General features: G+C 43.2%; 1 protein-coding gene across 1 annotated transcript in view; it reads right to left on the bottom strand.

Annotated features, from left to right (window-relative positions):
- LANCL2 (LanC like 2) overlaps nucleotides 1–18,937 on the bottom strand; it is a 29,262-nt gene extending 10,325 nt beyond the window's left edge. Inside the window, exons 1-6 of the mRNA XM_032181501.1 lie at nucleotides 18,567–18,937; nucleotides 10,108–10,225; nucleotides 7,121–7,328; nucleotides 4,846–4,993; nucleotides 4,099–4,245; nucleotides 219–401 (exon numbers count right to left, since the gene is read on the bottom strand). Of these exons, the coding sequence (XP_032037392.1) occupies nucleotides 219–401; nucleotides 4,099–4,245; nucleotides 4,846–4,993; nucleotides 7,121–7,328; nucleotides 10,108–10,225; nucleotides 18,567–18,740 (978 nt within the window). The 5' untranslated portion in view covers nucleotides 18,741–18,937. The remainder of the gene's footprint in view (nucleotides 1–218; nucleotides 402–4,098; nucleotides 4,246–4,845; nucleotides 4,994–7,120; nucleotides 7,329–10,107; nucleotides 10,226–18,566) is intronic.
- Between the last annotated feature and the right edge of the window lie 3,086 nt (nucleotides 18,938–22,023).

Raw genomic sequence — 22,023 nt, 5'->3', positions numbered from 1 at the left:
TGAAGTCTAGTAACTACTTACACCCTGAGAAGCAATTTTACCCACTAATTTTACAAACTTCCTTATGCAAGGATTTTGAGATGTTTAGGTGCCTAGCCTAGGGTTCTTGTTTGAAAGCCTAGATCTAGAAGGACTTAAAATGCAAGCCTTACAATCTAACAGGACTGCATAGAGGTGTCTGTAAAAATACAGGTCTGTATAAACACTGAATGATTCACCTTATAAGCTTGCATGAGCATGTGGATGACTCCAGGGGCACCGTGGCACCAGTGAACCAATCTGTCAGTCTCGTTGCTCAGTGAGGATGGGTAGTTCCCAGATCGGAATTTTTTATGACGAACATAGTCAATGCTCGGCTTCACCAGCTCTGTCAGGGTCTCCTGATCCACGTTTGCAATTGGCTGAAGACAACACAGAAAGAAGAAACAAAACCACAGGAGTAGTAACAAATCACGTACCAACACTTCATTACGTGTCCTATTTTCAAGTACCCTACATATGTGCTCTATATCCCAAATACTTTCCGTCACTTCACACAGATTTAATTAATGTCTGCTCGCAATACCCTTATGAAGAGTGTGTTACAGCAGCTGTAGAGACAAAGAAACTGGGGCACCAAGTTGCTACCTGCCTTACTTGAGGTGACACAGAAAGACTTGGGAAGAACTGAGAACAGAATGCAGACCCCAAGGCTCCCAGGCCTCCACCTTCGTATAGAGAAAGCACATCAGGAGAAAGGCAGTTTTATAAATTAGCTGCTTATAATACATTCTTAAAACACACCTGGTTAAATGTTTTAAAAATAGCTAGTGTAGACAAACCTGTCCTATTTCCCAATAAATGAAGAAGAGTGTAGGTAGTGGCATACCTAGCGAAGTTTTATAAAGTTTTCCATCGTAAACAAAACTCCCTGAAGCTATGGACTATAAATCAGCATTTCTAATGTCAAAAGCAATAGCTACTTCGCAAAGTGACTAAATGTCTTTGCTCTACACACTTATGCTTAGATTGCTCTTCTCAGTTTTTCTTTTCCATTTCTTCTATTTAGCTTATGTCCTTTCCAAGAGGCAAATACATCCAAACTGCGCACTACCTGCAATTAAAAGTTTAGAATCTGTGTATCTGTTGGGTTCTTAGTTGATATTCCTTCCTCTAACAGCCTTTTTCACAGTATTTTCATAACAAAGCTCTCTATTTTTACACAGCCTACAGGATTTATGGAATTCCAGCACACTGTGGGAACAACTGCAGAAATTGGAGACTACAGAAACTAATAACTGAGCTTTTTAGCTTTTTTTTTTTTTTTTTTTTTATAACTTTGCTAATTATGTCTTACAATTTTACTGTTTCCTACCAGCTCCAGCACATTTGCATTCAATGGGTGAGCATGCTGCTACCATTCACAGTCCTACAGCTAAATGAAGGAATATTTTCAATAGCTGCATTTTTTGTAACCTGAAACAGCCAGAAGCCTCTACTTTACCTCAGCTTGGAAATCTCTGCTGAGCTCCTACCCACTGGCTCCCTAGAGCAAACTCCACCTCTGCACTCTTCTGAGTGGAGCAGTCACCTTCACGCTGCTAACTGGAAGTAGATCTGAATATAGATCAGCTTTTCATGAAGAACATCTTCATCAGCCCTCACACAGACACTGACCTCCGCGTTATGAAAAGGTCCCTGTTTCAGGAGTCTCATTTCACAGGGGAAACCTGCAGCAGAAAGCAAAGGCAGGCACCAGCAATAACTGCTATTCAGTCTTGAGCTGTGCAAGGCAAGCATAGCCCAGGGCTTCACTGAGCTTGTGCTCGTCCTTGGGAGGTAAATCCAAGAAGAGCAAAGATCTTTACACACCTTCCTTCTCTACTTGTGCTTCCACGAAGACCTCAGCACAAGTGTGTCCCTTCTCCTAAACTGCTGAGGTTTTCAGCACTGAAGTGTCAACAGCAATCAAATAACCTAGTGGTGTGCGTCCTGACTATCTGGCCAGGAGCAATGATAGACAGACATCTTTGTCTTGGTGTTAGTGAAAGAGGCTAGGGCTAGAGACTCCCTTGCTAGAGTATCAGAATATCCCCCTCTGCATCCTGGAGGAATAATTTAACACTGTTGAGCTCTTATTCTTCCAGCAGTCTTCTGCAAGCAGATTCTGCAATACGTGTCCCCTCATAAAGGTGTTAAATAGAAATGATCGGTGGCTTTCACATCTCTGCTGCTATGCTGGACGCCTTCTTTGTTATCAAACAACCACCCAACAAACCATCTCGTGAATTCGTTGCTGAAAATACAGAGTAATGGCGTAGGAGGGGTGGGGGGAAGGATGGACTCCAGTGTGCCATCTTCTGCAGCAGATGACTCAACCCTGTATGACTCACAATGTTTAATGTACAGTGAAAAGACAGTAATCTAATGCTGCATAAACAATGGCTTTGTGGTAATTCGGAAAAGCAGCAATTATATGTAAAGGAAAAGATATTTACGATTTTCCCATGTAGACAGAGTAGCTTCTGCTTAAACCAAAAAGCACTGCACAACTATTTCTGGTATCAACCTCGAATAGCAAATGAAGGATGGAGCATTTAAAGAGACTTCTTTAAAGGAACAGAAGTTCCTCAGAAAAATCTAGTGAGGAAAAAAAGAAGCCACAGAAGACAAGGTAACTGGAAGGGTGTGGACCACCCTGTCAAAGGCATCAGGAAGTGAAGATAAGGACATAGTAAATCAGAGCATCCTGAGGCCCCAGTCAGATGGTCACTGCAGAAAACAGCTGTAGTGATGTTAAGACATGGACCCCAGGCAGCAGAGCAGTAGCTACTTCCACAGCAAAGTCAGCTGCTTTAGCCTGAGCTACTGGTGGAAGTGGTGTGAGCTAATCTGAAACAGATGGGGAAAAGTCACCACATCTTTTGCAAATGAGGAATGGCTGACAGAAGTGGCAACAGCTAATACCATCTCAGTCACTTCTGCAATGAACATTTGTACACACCTCTAGGCTGTGAGGAGAGGATGTACTTTCTTTCCACTTGCCTGAAGGAAAGTAATTTCTGCATAAGCTGGTAAGAAAATTACCGTTAACAAAGGTACACAGACTGGCGGCACCTTTCAAAACCAGAGAAAGGTATGATACAGATTTTGCAGCTCTGTGGCCATCTTCTGTAATGAAACATAGGGCTCTGTTTTCAGATTGTACAGCATTAGAAAACATGTACAGGTCTGTTTTGAAAAACATCATAATCTGGTTTGAGAATCTCAGAGCAGGGAGGGAATGGATTTAAGTGTTCGAAAACGGAGGCATACAAAAGAGAAGAATCTCAGAACAGGAAGAGGAGAGCAGGTGTCATAAACATAATCAGGAACATTAGATTTTTCAAGCAGAGAAGGGGAAAAGAAGGAATACGAGAGTATAAAAGTAAGAATAGCATATTGAAGATGAATGCGTGATTAAGGACAGTTTTTCCAGGAACTTCAAAATAATGAGGGGGAAAAAAAATCACAGGGAAAAAGATGAAGGACATGGAAGGCAGAAGGATAAAAGGCATCAGTGATACACTCACTGAAAAACAGAAAATAAATGAAAATAGGACTAATGGGTGGTGATTAAATTAATATTTAGCTAGCCTGACTGTAGGCATCAGATTACTTCTGATGGGTATGAAGATGAGGATGAGGGAAGACACCTGACTTTCTTGAGGATAGGAAACTTCAGCTTCTAGACCTCTGGGGCTCTGAAATGCAACACACTCATATTCACAAGCAGATGGTATAAAATACTGTGGGACAAGGATGTACATCTTCATCATGCAAACAGAACGCCCTTCTGACAGACTGGAGTAAGCTGCAGAGAGCTGAGCCCTCAGCTGGAGGCCTGGCAGCAACGTTAGAGGAACCATGGCGCTGAACACAAGGATATGTGAGTTGTCCTCTGCTACTGGGGCCTTGGCTAGCATCTCTGCACAGTTCTGGGCTGCAGTCTGACCCCCAACTGCGAGCCTCTGACCTACCACAACCTTGCACTGCTTGTGCATGAAAGCTGAAGAGATCTTCTGATGCAAAACAAGACATGACTGGAGTTTTGTCCCAGCCCGCAGAAGACACTCTTACCTGCATAAGCATGTAGTAGATCCCAGCCACCCCGTGGGCCGCTCCAACATATTGCTTCCTGTGCCACTGATACAAGAGAGGGCAACGCTCTGTTTTACGCTCCTCCTTTGAGAAGTTCTTCCCCGACTCGATAATGGCATCTATTACCTAAGAAGGAAAACACACTTCTTCCATCTCGCTTGCTTTGATTCAGAGAGTTTTGTTTTGTCATGGCTAAAATCACACAGCAAACAACAATTGGACTGTGATATTCAATTCCTTTGAATATGAGTATTGAGGTAGAAAGGGAGTTTCTCCTGAATGACAGAATCACCTGTATTTTTAGGAAGAGAAATTGAATATTAGATACTACTTATCACTCTTTTCCAGGCCTATTTTCTCTGGTTCTGGATCTGCAGAACAGTCATGCACCTTCCCCACACTAAGTTCTCCTCTTTTCACTTAAAACACTTCCACACTTCTGTGTTAAGGTTTCCCATAACAATTTCTCACCCTCAAGTGCTCCACCACTTTCATGTTAGATGCATTTAAATGGCCAGCTGTGGACCCACCTGCATTGGCCTCTGTTTCAGTCCCAACCGGGCAAGAGGAAAGGGGTAACAGAGTGGAAGGAAGGATGAGACTGAGCCTGCAGTTGTAGGTTCCTCTCCTCTGCAGCCTCCCCCTCTTAATCCCTTGAATTACATGAAGGTGTGATTCCAGTTCAGCTGCACTGATGCTGTAGCACGTGAGAGAGAAGCGTCCTACCTCTTTGATAACAGACTGTGGGACAGTGTCCGGACCAATTTCAGTATTCAGGTACAGCAAGGCATACAGGTATCCTGCTCTGCCGTAAAGCAGCTCATCTGGAAGCTCAGCATCTGTGCTTGTGACTGTCCTTTGGAGCTGCAACAACCTGCATCAGACAAAAATGGTAGAAGAGATAGATAGAGCATGTTCTGTAGAGACTGTACCAGACTATGCACTGCGTAAGCCATCAAACCAGAAGCAGGAGGAGTGCCAAAGCCCCGTAACTTCCATTCTGTCATCCCCAGCCGAACTGGCTGCCAGCTTTACACATAGAAGGATCTGAATTAATCAAAAGTGCCGCTTAAACTATAAAAGTAGCTACACGTTAATGGGAAGAATGATGAAAGCTTCCTGCAGCCTGGTATTTCACCTCAACAAGGACCCTTAATTTGAGGTGTTTGAGAGAGAAAAACACTCAGCATTTCCCTCTTTAGACACACATTGTTCCACATGCTTAAAAGATAGATTTAGAAAGGGCATTGCTATTATGCAGAAGTGTTTTGCTTGCATTTAGTAGTGGGGGGGAAAAAAACACACTTGAGCTGGCCACTGCGACTCTCGTTTGTTCCAAAGAGACTCCCTGCTATTACTCCACCAGTCTACATTAGAATTGAGGAGGAGCAGAGAAATTGTTTTCCTGCCCATTCCCTGGACCTGTCTCTTCCTATCTTTTCTGATGAAACTGGAAATTAGATGAAACCACAGAGATGGCCAGATTTTAAATTTGGGGAGGGAGGAAGACAATCTGGATTAAGAGCAAATTCAATTCCCAGATCCCCCCCAGGAGCTATTACTTGACAGAAATGTTAGCATTAGCATCATGCTGGAGCAAAACCACTGACTCCAATGTCCTGTTTAGACCATCACTACTTAATATCAGGGAAAAGGCATTCACAAAAAGAGAGCTTTGTATTATCCTCCATTTTTGGAACTACTCTTTGGACTCGGAATTAAATTACTTTCTTTTAAAATGTCCTCTGTTAAGTTTTATTATTCAAATTTTATTACTCAAATCATCCTACAACCAGACAGCTACAAAGTAAAAAGTTAGAAATGCAATCATATATTATACTGATATCCATAATGTACCCCTCAGATCATGTTCTGAATGCATTAGTAAACAACAACAAAAAAAGGGAAGAATAAAAGGGAGCAAATAATCAAACTAACCTCCTTTTTCAGTCCTCCTCCTGGAAATGACTTTCCAAGCAGAGGTGATTCTAGAAGATTTATTGCTAATCTCATTCTGCTGTACTCATGCTTCATGCCTTACAGCAACCATGCTTCCCTAGCTGCATCCAAAGTGTCATGCCCAAGATAATGCCAGTTCTAAAAGCAAAAAACAAACCTTCCACCCATTTCAAGACTGAAATACTTGCTCAGGAGCAGCAACTGATATTAATCAGACTAGGACTCTAGACCAGAAAGAGATCAATTATATACCCAACTGGAGATACTATTTGCAGGATAGCCTGCAAATTCTGGCTGTGCAAGGTATGCTGGTAGACTGTTACCAGGTGCATTGCTGATGTTGAATGCAAACCCCAGAGGGCTTCAGTGATTCCAGTCCTTGACTGGCTAGCAGTCATCTACACACCAGCAATAGGACATCCAGTTCTCTAAGGAAGCTCTACCTCCAAGTGGGATTTCTCAAGACATTTGTTACATTTAGACTACTTTGAAAAGGAGATGGAGTATTTTCAGGCTACCCTTCATATGATCTGACCTCATTAGCGTCCTTGCCTGTGACAGTTTAGCAAATACCTCTTTTTTCTTTTTTTTTTTTTTTTGATTAAATCTTTGGTACATATCAAATATCCTATGTTTCTGCCTGGGTGTTTCCCTGCAGCGTACATGTTTTGTTGTGTGTCTGTAATTAAGTCCCGTGCTGTCCAGGAAGCATCACATCCTGTACAAGCTGCTGCTGACAGGTGTATCACTTTTGTTAAATGTCACTTTACTATGACAAAGTCAGAACGTGCATGCACTACAGATATGCCCATGCCATCCTGTTCTTATAGCAAGAGAAGACTCGCTAACCCGCTAATCACCAATCAAGCGTAAGCCAGCTTTCATAGTAATAGAGCCTATTCTGTATTCTGCTGAAGATACATCAGGGGAAAAAGTGCCTCCACTTTTTAAACCTGTCTTCCACAACTTCACTGGCTAATTTTACTGAATTAATGCACTCTATAAAAGAAGGACATGGCTTTTTCCATGACCAACCACTCACCTGGCAACACATTCTTTAGATTCACTGTCATTTTTCAGCTTGTGATAAACCACTGCACCCACTGCCAGTGGCCCCGCATCACCACAGAGAAAAGTAACCCTTCTGCCATTCAGGTTGCGAAGGATTCTCTTCACATAATCCAGAGATCGCTGCAAATGGCTCTGGTTTTTTGTGACACGGTACAGTTGGAGATATAAGAGGGCAATGCCTGGAAAAAAACCACATGAATAAGAGAGACTCATTTACTTTTCCTTCTGAGTACATCACGCCCCCATCTTTAGTGCCTCTGAACTAGTAATTCAAATATGAATAGGTATTTGGTCAATTAAAGGATGTCAGCTTAGATCCTAACTTACGCAAAAGGAAGGCATCAGTCTATCTTAATTACATTTCTGTTTCAATTGTGACAACCATGTAAATGTATTAGACTGAAGCCCAATGGTAGACTCACACTTTGCAGAGAATGAAGAACGCTCATGAGACAAGCACTAAAGTTTGGTGAAGAAATCACCACGGATGAAGAATTTTAGGCTAACAAGCATGCATACAACCAAGTACACTTGGTTTAAAATACTCATCTATCACACACTAGAAATGACTTATTTCCCATTTGATTTTTAAAAGGGTCTTTTGATGAGTTCTTGGCTTCAACTTGCCAAGTTCTTTATTGCAAAACACTTAGAACGGTTATAAGATTATGAGCTTCTACAATTTAAGCTAGCTTGTAAAAACCATAAGGCAAACACATGCTAGGAAAATGCTGGAAGGTTAAATCAAGCTTCATTCCATTATGCTCATTATACAGTTTTCCTTGAAAACAAAACGAAACCCAACCCAATGGCAACGATGTAGATTTAAGAAAGTGAAACAAATGCATCTAAGAAGCTGTTTGTTGGCCAACTGCACATACACAAGCAAAAAAAAAATTACTTCTTGACCACAAATTCCTCTTTCTTCTGAGCAGGCAGAGCATTCTTCTGTGCCATAGCTAAAGTGGGGAGCAAGCCAGAACCACTTAGCTCCACAGAAAGACTTTCTGAGGAATATGAGAAGAATGGCACCACAAGAGTGGTGGAGCACCCTAAAATGTTCTCCAGATCAGCCTTGAACAGGCTTTTACAGATGGCTCCAAGAGGTCTGCTGCTGAGCTTGGTTAGGTCGATTCAGTGGCACAGAAGCTTGTGGTCTACTTATCATTCCTGCCAAAGCAGCAACAAGAAAATGTTGCCTCTGAGGCTGCTGGCCTGTCTGGGATTTCCACAACTCTTTTTTATCTTGCAACAGCTGTGCGGATACTTGGGTTTGATCGAGGGGTGGTCAAAAGGAAGCCCTGAGGCCCAGCTCATCCAACCCTTCCTGGTGCAAAACCCTCGAAGCAGCTCCTCCAAGACTTCTGGCATGTACAAACAGTACTTGCATAAGCAAGATGGACTCTAACATGGGCTTTAACAACACACACTTCAAGATTTTAAAAGATGCTTCATAAAATACAAGCCAATACTCAGGACTGTTCACTGCCAGCCAGGTTCGTCTAGACTTGGTACATAACAGGCAGGACAGTTCTTTTCAGCACTGCTTTTACTTTCTGATTTGCACACTCAAGTAAACTGCTGCAAGAAGTTTGAGAGGAAGTATTTAAAAATCTAGATCATTTAAGTATTTTTATTCAGAGTTAACTCCAGAGAAGCCTTGAAAGAAGTTTACAGCATGGAGTAATGTCGGTTATCCTTCTGCAGGATGGAAAAACACCACTCTCATTAGGCTGCGTTGCTTGTTCATCTATCTTCTCGTTTCAGCTAATGATGGCTGTGTTACTTTTAGCTTATGACTCATTTTCAGCACGCTCTGCTTCATCGGCTGCGACTTGTGTTGTCAGTCACGGTGTCAGAGCGCGGCTCCCCGGGAGCCGATTTGCAGTGTTGCTGCCAGGATGCCCACCCCTTCAGCTCTTCTGCACCCGCTCGCTTTTAGACCTTGAAACGCATCTATCGCTTCAATCTGAGTTGTCCAAAACTTCCCCACCCACCTGCCCACCACACCATCTGCGCTGAAATATCAAGAAGAAAGAAAGCGAAGACATTTTAAACTTCCACTGCCAGAATTGAGGCTAAGCACGGGCAAAGCCTGTTTTTTTTTTTCGAGGCTGCTCCCCCCCTCCCTGACACAAGGATAACAGACCAGATCTGCTCATGGCACTTTTCAAATACGCTGTGCTAAAAGCAGAAGTATGTCTGAAGCGTGAGCTAGACAGAGCAGGAATAGAATATGCCATTGTAAGTAGCAGAGTGGCACTTAGGAGGCCAAGATGGAAAAGCGTTTTGGCAGCTTGAAGAGCAGTGTCTGTGTTAGGCTTGACAACTGCAGACTCTGCCTAAAGGATCAGAGGGCTCATTCACACTTGGACAGCATCTGTAATGCTGATGCAAAGCTCCAGGAATCACGGTGCCTTGTGATAACCAGCACATGCCTGTTTATCTTCATATACATCACAAATCTTGCAACTCTACCTCCATACTCCTCCTCCTTGCACACTCATTTTACTTTTTTTGTATAGACAGAACAAGCAGAGCTAACCCATACTGCAGGTTTTAAGGCATCTGGGCACAGAGCACCCTCTCCTCAATGATTAGAGGATTATCATTAGAGAACTGCTAACTAACTGTAAGTCAGTTGAACAAAAAAATAATAAATTTTAAGAAATCCTTAAAAAAAAAAAAAAGAGGTAACCCATAAGAAATAGCCTTAAAAAATCCACTCCTTTTGCAGGACACAGATCTCAATATACAAAAGCATATTATCTCTCTGTAATGAGATCCCTTGTCCACTGAAGTCAGTGAAAGTCATTCCCAGACAACAGTGGCCAAGGTTCCAGAGTTAAAACAACTCATATAAATGACTGTATCATAGTACTTCTGCTGCTCCCTTATCTGAAGCTCCTTCAATGAAAACACAACATTTATGAAACATTCACATTCCAGCTTTCTCACCAGTCCAGCCAGTGTAGGCAGAGCAGTCATGTGGATCTGCTGTCTTCAGCCCTTCCTCCATTTGCTGCAGCAGGTCCTTGATTTTGGTCTGGATCCGTTTTGTGAACTGAGCGCTGACCTGAAAGAAGGAAAGGAGAAAAGGGAGTGAGCCAGGAAAGGAATGAATCCAAGAAGCCAGCTGCTCCACTTCTTTGTTTGAGGAAAAAAATACTATCTGCAGCAATCAGCAGTGTCAAGGAAACAGCTAAAGAAAAATAGATGCTCATATTTGAGACAGCCAAGGCAAGATCAAACCATCATCTTAAATGATGTGCTTAATCACATCACCCATGATGTATTCACATTTTCTTTTTAAATCCAAGGCTCTGTTTGATTTCCCAGTCTGCGACCACCAGGCAAGTCATCTAAGAGCCATAAAATGCCCTTCCTCTTGCTCCTTGATCTCTCCTCTCACCAAAACACTATTAGGATTGGCATACTTTATCATGAGAGGAGGTTGTTAAAAGCAGCAAACTATTTAAGAATGACTACCTAAAAGAATAAGCTAGACACAAAGAAGATGGATAAAAGCAGCTTGGCAGCTTCAACTCATCTATTTTGCCTTCGGCATGAAGCTGAGGAAACAAACCTTTGATCTTATTCATTGCTTGCTTTTACTTTTGAGCAAGAAAAGTTTACAGATACTATGTATGAAATATTACACAGGAGACTGTATCACTGCCACCATTTCCTCTCTTATTAAACCTAAGATGCTTTACTGACTATTCCCTTAAGACTACGGGACATGGAAATAGTCAATTAACTAGAATTTATTGCCCTAATAACTACCACAGGAAAGCGTGTTCAAGAAGTTCCTTTACAGGACGAGGTTACATTTGCAGCGGGAACATCTAGGAAAACACTCAAGAATGTATTATCATAAACATATATTATAAATTATATGACTTACTGATAAACTTTTAACTCAAATATAGAGTTTTTAATAAGTAGAGCCTGAAAAAGAGGAAAAAAAAAACCCACCCCTTCTCTTCCTGGGCTATAAGAAAAGCTTTATCATTATTGGATATTTGCATCACTCTGAAGATGTACAAAAACTTCATGACACCAAGAAATATTTCCTGAATTTTCTTTCTCTACCCTCTACAGAAACACCTAAGCATACAACAGTTGGCATTCATATCTTAGTTATGCAGGCAGGAGCAGGTAGAAGGAAACTTGCTAGCAACATGAGAGCTAGCAGAGCTCCCCCACCTCCCAAACTGAGTCCCAACACAATGGTCTCAGCATCCAGAAAAACGGCACAATGCGGTTTGGCTGCTTGTCAGCTCGCGTTGAGCACCCACTACTGCTTTCTGAACAGTGCTCCACCTCCATCCACCACTTGCTGCCTCGGTCTGCTCCCAAGCACCAGCTAGAACGAGTCGGATTTGCGAAGGCTTGGTTTAGTATTCAGCCCATCTGCAGCCATGGTTTCCCACTAGAGAAGGAGAAGCTAGCTTGTTAGGAAGGCAAGCTCTTGTTTGATTACAGCACGTCCCAACAGGGAAGGGTTCAGTCAAAAGGCAGATCCCAAATGCTGCTCTGCAACCAATTACTCAAAGCACTCTTGTTCGGAGTGCAACTTCAAATAGCAAGCAGTGAATTCAAACATCCACTTGATAGATTTGGAAATAGGAAAGATAGCAGGGATCATACAGGTCCTCTGAAACACTCAGAAATCTCTAGGGCCCAAATCCATGTTATGATGGCAAGATAAGGAGGGAGAGGGAAGTTGTGCCATTATAACTCATGTCACACATTTACCCCTCTCACCTGCCCTAAGGATGAGCAAGAGCTCCCTTGACCTTCCTGGTAACTCCAAAAGCAGGAAACAAACACGGTGAGCACCTGGCATGTGCTCTTTGGCCTTACTGTGGCATTCAGCACCTTTTTGCTAGGAAACCATACCGTGCACACACAGCGTCATCCCCTCAAGCCTCTTAGCCAGTTCAGCGAAGTCTCAGCACAGAGCAAAACCTCTCCCGAGCGCAGGGCATCTCTCCTCCCCCAGACAGCCGTGCCACGGCATATGGCAAAGCAGCATGAGGAAATCAGCACAAATGCACCCAGGCTCACTACTCAGTCTGTCCAACAAGAGTGAACAAAGACGGGGTTTGTGTACCTACTGCACATCTCGTGCAGGCTTTTTGTTCTGACAAGACACCTGCTGCTACTCAATCAGGTTATTTTTTTTTTTTAATCAAACTACTTAGAGGCAGAAGGAGAGGACTAGGATATCTGGACACCTGGGTTCTGCTTTGTTTGAAACCTCAGTCCCACAGAAGTTGTACAGCTCAGGCTGGCACCTCCCTCTCTAAAATGGGATCTGCGACTTACCTATCTTGATTCAGCGCTTGGAAAAGGAAAGATGAAAGGATTTTTTTTTATATTACAATTATAATCGTTTATCAGCCCAAACAAAGCTACTCCCAAGCTCGTGCCAGTGTGAATAGATCACACGTGGCAGCAAAGTTTTCCCCAGCTACCTACGCCTCCACCACTGCTTGCATTTTTTATCTTTTCTTTTTGCTCTGAAGCTCTAACAACAGAGCACTGTCACTGTTCATCTGGTAGGATTCCATTGTAAGCTTTTAACAGATGCTTACGTGTCACAGAACAAATTAATTACACAAAGAACTGAATGTTGAAAGGTGGGTTTTTAAGATTTACAAACCTCCTTCAAGGAATCTTATGGCAGCATTACAGCTGAGCATGAAGCACACTAGCTCGTGTTGAGCACAGATTGATTTTCACGAGGAGCATATTCGTTTCAGGAGGATGATTCCAGCTGGCATTCGGCCTTTTCTGCCGGTGACTCTTGTTGGGAGAAACAAAAACCAGGATAGCTGGCCTCTGATATCCTGTATGACACTTACTCCTGGTTCACAACAGACTGGGTGATAACAGGGGCAGAAGAGTTTCTTTAACAAGTAGAAACATCTCTCTCCAGGAATTCAATGTTATTCCTCTGCTGCTGAAGGAAGGACAAGCACTACCACCCCAACCACTGCTCAAGTTTTAGATCAACAAAAACACAAAACATGAGCACTAATCCCCAGTAATACCCATCACAACCCTGAGCCACATTGCTTATGGTAACAAGAAAGGCTCGTTATCTGCATGAAACAAAAACACTGCAGAAAAATACAAACATGTTGGTGTCACAAATTAATTGTTTTGTGATTTATTTGAACCACATCATTGTTTCCATTGCAGCGAGGCAGCATGCCAACCTACATCCCAATGCAAAGCCTTCTGAAGCCAACAAAGAATGTAAGGAATGTAGGTATATAAAACCACACTCAGCTTTGGCACTAATGACAGTCTCCAAATTTTGCTGTCCTTGTCAGCATTATTACCTCCTTCCCCTATTTGCTTTCTTCCATTTGCAAAGTTCCTAAAAAGAACTTAAGTGATCTTTTCTGTAAACCCATCTCAAAAATTACACACACACACACCAGGATGTGAATAAAAATCCCCTAAAAAATGTCACTTGCAGTTGACATCAGAATAACGTACCGATTCTTACTGAACCACCTCCCCATTATGATCACATCCAGCTTTGCAGCTGCGATTTTCTAAGCAAGCAGCACCAAGAGCAGATGAGGCAACACGCGGCTGCAATGTATGCAGCTTGTACTACAATTTCAGGAAGGGAAGAGAAGTCTGGAACTTAAAAGTCTTATGAGTTTTAAAAGCATGCACATTTGGACTAGATATCACTCTGCTTACGTTAAGTCTGACAGTGCAACTGTGAGAGCTCATGGCACTCCTTTTGTGCACAGAAATCAGTAATACTCTGGTCTAACAGATGCAGGGTGAGTTATTTTGTTTGCTTTTTTCAAAGACACTTTTAGATGCTGATATATTTTTCAAAAACACCTCTCAGTATTTATTTGCATTGTGCCACATCTATGCCAAGTAACTTGTGCAGACGCGTAGCAAGACACAGAACTGAGCTCAGCTTCCTAACGAGTTGCCAATACATGTTTTTCTTGCCACCAGTGGCTCCCAAATCCACTGCCTTTCTACTAATATATATATTTTTTTTATCATTAGCTGTTTCATTTTGCTCAGTTGCTTTTTGTAGGACCGATGCTATGTGCAAGAGTAGACCGAAGAAGGAGGTGACTTGATAACACAGGAGATGCGAGATGGTCTCAGGAGAAGAAGAGATGGTCTACGGGCAGGGTGCTACCTCCTGAACAAGCAAAACACTCCTGGCTAACCTGATCCGAACGGAGATGAAACAGAAGAGGCATTTCAGAGAGAAGTGACGTTAATGTTGGTGATGTGTAGAACAGGCGACAAAATGGTGCTGGGCTGCCTTTCAGGCGAGGAGCATTTCACAAGGAAGAAAATAGAGCTCCAGCAAGGATTCATTCAAAAAACAAACTGATACAGAAGACTACACAAGGGGCACAACAGTCACTGATAAGGGAGAGTGGGGAAAAAAAAAATAAAAAGTCAGAGCGGTACTGAAACGTGAAATCCTGGCATTGCTGAAATCAACGGGAACTTTGCCACTGCCTGTAAGGGAGCCAGCTTTCGCACACTGTGTGCACAGGTTTCTTGACGTGGGATGAAATCTCATACTCACCTCCACGGGGCTCCTGCAAGAGCAGCCCCGAAGGAATGCCAGCAGGATCCCATGTTCCGCTGGGGAGCGGCCTGCCTTTTTGCACGGAAAACCAAGTTTCGCTTTCTTTTTAACCCAAAACAAGCAACTGCTACAGCTCCAAGAGCAACTCTCCTGCTCTGAAAATACCAGATACCAAGAATTCTCCTCATCCAATCCCTGAAACAGTTCAGCACAGGTCCCTGCTGTTCTCAATTAGGTTCTTCCAGAAATAAATGCCAGTTCTGCAAAACCACATGCTGAAAAATTACTTGAAATGCTGCTGTCTGTAGAACACATTGCTCTGTTTTTTCAGTGATCTGGCATCTAGTTCCATAAATGTGATAGTAAGGAAAAAAAAGAAAAAATAGGGGATGGAGAAAAAGAAAAACAATAGCTGTAGGCAAACAACAGCCTTGCCTTCTTGATAGACATGCCTTCTTGAAGGCACAGAGATCAAAAACTATTGTGTGTAATAAATCCTTCAAGTAGGATTTACATTTACTCACTACACAGATGTCTTCACCCTCACTGGGACATTTTTAGGTGGTCCACAAGCTGGAAAAAAGCTAAAACCTTTCCCAATACTGCCTAAATTATTTTGATACATAGACAGCAGGTATATTCCACGTAATGAACCCGACAGTACATCGATGTTGTGTGGTCAGACCCAAATACTGTATATATTAAAGTTTCGTTTATCTTCACACACACACACAAAAGGGTGTATTATTACACTTGCTTGTGCAACTAGCCAGAGTAACAACTCGTTAACAAACAGGTCTGCGAGATAAAACTAGAAACTGGTAAAGACTGGATAGATGTGAGACAACTTAATCAGATGTTTTTGAGGTAGTAATGCACAATGAAGTGCAATAAAAGGGATTCTCACGTTGAATTTTGACCAAGAGTCCCAAGAAGAAAAGCAAACTTTCCTTAAACAGGAATGTGATTATTACATGATTAATGTATATATTAATATATGTATTTGTAGGCTCTATTAAAATAGCACACACTTGACATGGGATGCCAGAAAATGGTGAGAAGAGTGGCAATCTCAGAGAATGCAGATCTCACAACAAGAAGGGGGGAAGAAACATTTATTGGCTCTAGAGGTTTGATTTTGCCTGTGTTGCAACAAATGTTATGATTCCCATTAGTGTAAGTGGTTGCAGAGTCAGTCCCACAACAGAGAGAGCTTGGTGCTCTCAGCGTGACAACTGAAAGGCCCAGAGAGGCCTTCCAACAAATGCAGCGTGCTGTGGAGTAGGATTTTGTTTTTATTGGAAATTTTACAAGAGGATGGAGACTGAAAAGCCAGAGAAATGAATGCTCAGAACAGGTTATTGAGAAAACACCAGGAAACTGAGCACCACTCAATCACCCAAAAGATAACCTAAGGAAATATTCCCTATCCCCATTAAACAATAGCTTTTCCCAGAAAGCATCGTGAGCTTTAAAAGTCAGGACAGACCTGTCCTCAAACAAACCCCTCACCAGCGAGCCTTCCCCACCATTCCCCTTCCCAGGAAACCCACAACAGCTCTGAAGCCCTCTGCTACAAAAAACATTTTGATAAATGGCTTCTGAGTCAGGACAACTGGCCACCAGCCCTGCTTTGCACAAGCCTGTGCAGCCTTACCCACCCGCAGTCCCCAGCCAGCATCTAAAGGGCGACACAACACCCACAAGTCTTGACATTAACTGAAGGCGAAGGTTGCTTCTGCTCCAGTTCAGCTGGAAAGGGAAAGCAAAGCACAATGCTGCTCACAAGAATTACTCTTTGGGTCCCAGACTGCAGGGACCCATACCCTAATGTTGTAGTATTATAATACCCTGTAATTAAGAACAGGTGGGTTCATAACTAGACTTACCTAGGATGCAAGGAAAATATCAGAACATCTGCTTTTCAAATATTAATGCCTTCCCCAATAAGCACTTACAAAACATTAAAAATTAAATGAACCTTAAAAGACAAACTGATTTTCCCCAGGAAGTAGGGAATATGCTTTGTTCTGAGTTTATGGCTATTTATTTCTCTACCCGCCCCCGACTATTTACATTATTTTTTAAACTTTTGGACCACTCTGACATCTATAGGTACTTTTCCAGGCTAAAGTATCTCTATGGGGTCCGTATCAAAATAAAAAGAGTTACAGGATATATGTGTATTTAATTGAAAGAGTCGTTATTACTGCAACTACTCTCAAGATGGCAAATCAGCAGGCCAAAGCCTTGGTTGCTCTTCTGCTGTTCCCATGCACCCCGGCTTCCTGCACCATACCTCATGCATCCAAGCAGCACGCACACACCTCCACATGCAGCACCCTGTCCCAATTGTCTCACGTTTCAGACAACAATCTGAAGAGCTTCTCGTCCTTTTATTTTATTTAGAAATTTTCGATGGCAACCGTGGCAGCTTATGAAATCAAATGGAGGGATTAATAATGCATCGCCTTCCATGACAACAGCAGAACCCCGCATCCTTCTGGCTGTCATTACGTGAGTCACTCAATTCTCACCATCACACAGAGCAGCAGATGGGAGGGAAAAAAAAAAAAAGACGCAATGCACTGAGGGCTTCTGAAAGCCACTTTAATTTTTAAGAAACCTGTGCTACTGTGTAGAGCAGTTTGCAGAACACACTCCCTACCCTGTGTAAAGTCCTTTTACCTTCACAGGGTCTTTAGGCATGCTAAGATGTTTCTCTGACAGCACTGGAGCCTGTTAAATGCAAAAAGCAAAGCAAAGCAAAACAAAACAAAAAAGAGCATCTTAAAATACTCATCAAGAAGCCTCAAAAAAGTCAGGATGGCATCAGGACTGACAATATGCAAACACTACCAACAGTACAACTACACATGAATAGTGACATACTGATAGCCACGATCTAACTCTGTAATACATAGGACAATTTCTCAGATTCTGCAGATGCAGAAAGAAAAGAAAACGTAGGCACGGATCTGCCTTCTCCAGTGAAACGTACAGTTGCAAAAAATCAGAGTAAGCCTACTGAAAGTTGCTGTAGTTGCGCTGCTTTAATGCAGTATAGAAGATGGGTTGTTGTTGTGTTTTTGTTTTTTTTTCCACAGGAGCTTCACACCTTTGTACACAGCAAAGCCCTCCCCTCCCCCTTCCCTCCCCCTTCCCACTTCAACTCATCATCATACGTGCTTGTTTGTTTTTTTATATATATATACTAACCCAGATACAAATAAATAAATAAATCATAACTGTCTTTTGGGAAAAACAAAAAAAAAAAAAAAAAGTTTTAAATCAACACCGAGCATGCTACCTGGGATATCTGTAAAAACAATTCAGATTTTACTTCCACATCTACCCTTGCTTTTTAAACCTTTTCCAGCGCCAAGTTCTTCTTCTGACAGCTGCGGTGAGGTCTAGCAGACCCCCAAAGCTCTCCTTTTTGTGCACCTGGCTTAGCCACACACAACTTTATGAACTTCAGTCCCTGCTCCTACTTCAGAGACCTTTAACTGCCTCACCCTGACCCCGAGCGAGGAGTCTTGCTCATTTTTGTGATGCTCAGCACTACGCTGCTTCACGAGGCTACTCTGACAGCCGTGCATCACCACGGATCCCCAAGCTGCAAGTAAGTCGAGGTGAAGTTGGCTTTGCTCCCTGCCCATGTGCACGCCCAGCAGTGTCACCATGCGGTGCTTCCCCTGGCAGGAGGATGATGCAGCACGGAGCGGCTGCTCGGGGCTCTGCAGGCAGCGAGGAGATCCGCGCTGTGTGTGGCTCTCTCTCCGTCCCCACTGTGGCTCCAGCCCCGCCGCCTCACCTTGCCGTCGGTGCCGAAGGGCAGGGGCTCGTCCCCCGGCGCCGCCTTGTCCCGCGGGGCGCCCTCCGCCGCCGGCGGCTGGTAGTCGGCGTAGGGGTTGGCGAAAGCCCGCTCCTCCATCTCCGCCTCGCCGCCCAGCTGCAGCTTCAGCCGCTTGGACATGCTCTCTCCCATCTCAGCCCGCCCGGGCTCCTCATCGTCCCCCGCCGGGGGCTGTGGCAGCGGAGCGGGGCTCCCTGCGGCTCCGGCCGGCCGGCCCCCGGCCGCGGCTCATGTCAGAGCAGCAGCAGGACGAGGGGGAAGGCCGGCCCCAGCAGCAGGCAGCACGCCAGCACCGCCCTCGCCCGCCTCATCCGCAGCCTCCGAGCCCCGGCCCCGGCCGGAGGAGGAGGAAGAGGAGGAGGAGGACGAGAAGGAGGAGGAGGAAGGGGCCGTCTCCTTCCCTCGTCCCTCCCTCGGCTCGCCACGTCCCTGTCGCCGTGGTGACCGCGCACAGCGCCCTGCCTGCAGCAGGCTCCTCCCCGAGGCCAGGCCGGGTTCAAAACAAAACAAAACAAAGCCAAGCCAGGCCGTGTTCAAAACAAAGCACCAAATAAATAATAAAATAAAATGGAAACGCCCGAGGGGGCCCGCTCCGCTGCTCGGTGTGCCCCCAGCCCCGGCGGTTCTCCACAGGCGTCCCCAGGAGAGCTGGCTGTCCCATTAAATATTTACTCTGAGCCGTGCCATCGCTTTTGTGCACTTGTAGCTCAGCCAGACAGTAAACTATTAATTCAAGACCTGGACACTGCAGATTTATTGATCTTTAGTGTTATGCACTGAGTAATTCTATTGCTATCAAACTACGTATTCAGCGTGTAAGATTAAATGTAGGTGAAGCCTGTCCCGGCATTGGCTTCAACGTAGAGTTGTTTGTAGAGCTATACATGTGAATAGAAGGCACATGTCCAATGTCTTGTGGCAAGATACATTTATTCATTTATTTTTAGAAATTGAACTGATGACAAAACAAAAATTCTAAATAGCTTGTCTTACCCTGTAAATGAAAGTAACCATCAACTAAAAAATTACACAATCATCTATAAAATAGCCTGTTCTGTAACCATTTAAAAACAAACAAACAAACAAACAACAAAAAGAACACTCTTTGTATGTTTTCCTCTCTAAGATCTTTTGTGCTGTGTTGCTGAGCCTGAAAGCGTAAACACAAAACCGTTAAAAAATAAAATGAAATCTTTGTAGATATTTTGCTAGGCAAAGAGCTTGTTTTCATCTTAAATGGTGTCCTGCCCTCAGCAAAGACCAGCTGTGTCAGTGCAAGCTAGTATGTTCCTGTGACTGAGATTAAAATTGAGCCTTTAGTACAGATGTGTGTGGCTTCTACTTTCTTACACATTCCACAAAAGATGGGAATGTAAAGGCCAAATCATGCCAGCTGGTATCTGCTCAGTGCCTGCAGATGAGAAGTGAAGGATGCTCCACAGCACTGTACAAGAGCAGGTTCGCTGCTCCAACACCCTGTTGTGCCTGTGGACCTGAGATTTCTGAGGAACTTCTCTATCTATGCTCACCATTATTCACACCATTATTTGTATTTGTTGTAACAATGTTTTTTGTTTAGTCTTAAATATACAAGACCTTCTTTTGTTCTTAGCAGGTGGGGTATAGTTCAAAAGACTTGATATTTTTTCTTTTCAATTGGTGATTTATTTTTTTTTATTATTATTATTTTTTAGCCTTGAAGCTACAATAATAGAGAGCTCCACTGCCTCAGTAGGAATCATGGATAAAGGCAGAAGAAAAAGGCTGGACATGTTTTAAGCAAGAATACATTCACGTCTCTCATCTGTAACAGTAAAGAGCAAGAGGTCTTGCCTACTGAAATCATTATTTCATGGTTACTTCCATTCAGAACACATCTCAGTGCTACTGAAAGCAGTGAACCCTCATCCTTTCTTCCTACTCGTGCTATGCACTCCTGTAATCTGCCGACTGCAGCCTTGGCAAACATGCAGCCCTGCAGCAAGCTGTTCTAGCCAAACACTGGCCTTTTCCTTTCAGTCATGTAGGTAAAATTGCAATGGATGTTTTACTAAGACCTGATACCTGCTTCAAGATCAATTTCTTCATGTAAATCATTAGAAGTTTTACTTAATGGATAATTGGGCCAATTGTCCTTTACACAGGAGGAATTCACAAGTCCCTCTTTGCTCTCCCTTCCTGTAACCCTCCTTGCATTCTTGAATGTCTGATACTGTGCTCTTGATGGGACCAGTGCCAGTTTTTGAAACAGTAAAATAAAGTATCTGTTTCTTTTTGGGCCAGGACTAAACAATCGTAATCCGCTCATAAGCCGTTAATGATGCTGTGGTTTCCCACATATTTTGCTGTTTGATTCCCAGTGTACTTAGTAAATTATCGTAACTAACAAGGGGGGAAAGAGCATTGTGTATCACAGAGTCAAACCTCCCAGAGCCAGCACACAGCTGCCCTTCACACTGTGCCCCATGAGAGCTACAGAATCTGCAGCTTACACAATCAGCATGAACAACCATAAGGAATCTCTGAAGCACTAGCTGTGACACGTTTAATGGTCCCTTCAGCAGCTGGGTTCATTCTTATTACACTCTAACAGCTATCATTTATTCTTGTGTGCAATGCCTCCAGATACGTGCAAGCAACAGCCCTGTCTGTATTTTGTTTGGTGGAGATAGGGTGATGAGCATTGTGACTTCAGCACCCATTGTAAACTACCTTGTAAATTCTGGGAAACCAATGTACCAGCTGGCATTAATCTCATTTTATTTCTAAATATAGATCGATGAGATTCAGCTGAAATGATCTGAGAGAAGTAAGATCTTCAAGAACGAACAAACACTGCTAAAGTGCTACATGAATAATAGAGGGCCAGGCTGGGTGCTGCTTTCTTCATTAGGTAACTGTGGAAAACAAGGCAGGGCCTCTTCTCATCTTGCCAGCGTGTCAGTGGAGATGGGGCAGTTTACACCTGCTGCAAATCATGGATCATACATTTATTTGTCATGAAAACTGTAGTCTTTCATACTGACCTTAGCTTCCTCTCTACTCTTCAGACTGCACTTTGTCCATGCTGCAGCCATTGTGTTCTACAGAAACCCTTTTTGTCCTCTGGCACTACAACAGGCCTATAATAGCATACAAGGACTTCCTATTTGCCTCTTCACCATTACTATCCCTTAGCTGTATATCTTCATTCATTCATTTATTTATTTATTTATTTCTCTTTTTCTTTTATTCTCCACGGCTGTCTAGTACCATATTCTGCAATTAAATTATTTGAAACTGGTAGGCCTAATAAACTATGGTGGACTGCTTTTTGTAATGAACACAATGTTATGAAATAAAATCTGCAGGATCAGGCTTTGCATTTTGCTTGCAAAAGACTCTCAGACTTTGGACCAAATTCAGCCCTGTATTT

This window comes from Aythya fuligula, chromosome 2 (assembly GCF_009819795.1).
Source record: "Aythya fuligula isolate bAytFul2 chromosome 2, bAytFul2.pri, whole genome shotgun sequence".
NCBI classification, from domain to species: Eukaryota; Metazoa; Chordata; class Aves; order Anseriformes; family Anatidae; genus Aythya; species Aythya fuligula.
This window is presented reverse-complemented; position numbering and strand designations above follow the sequence as displayed.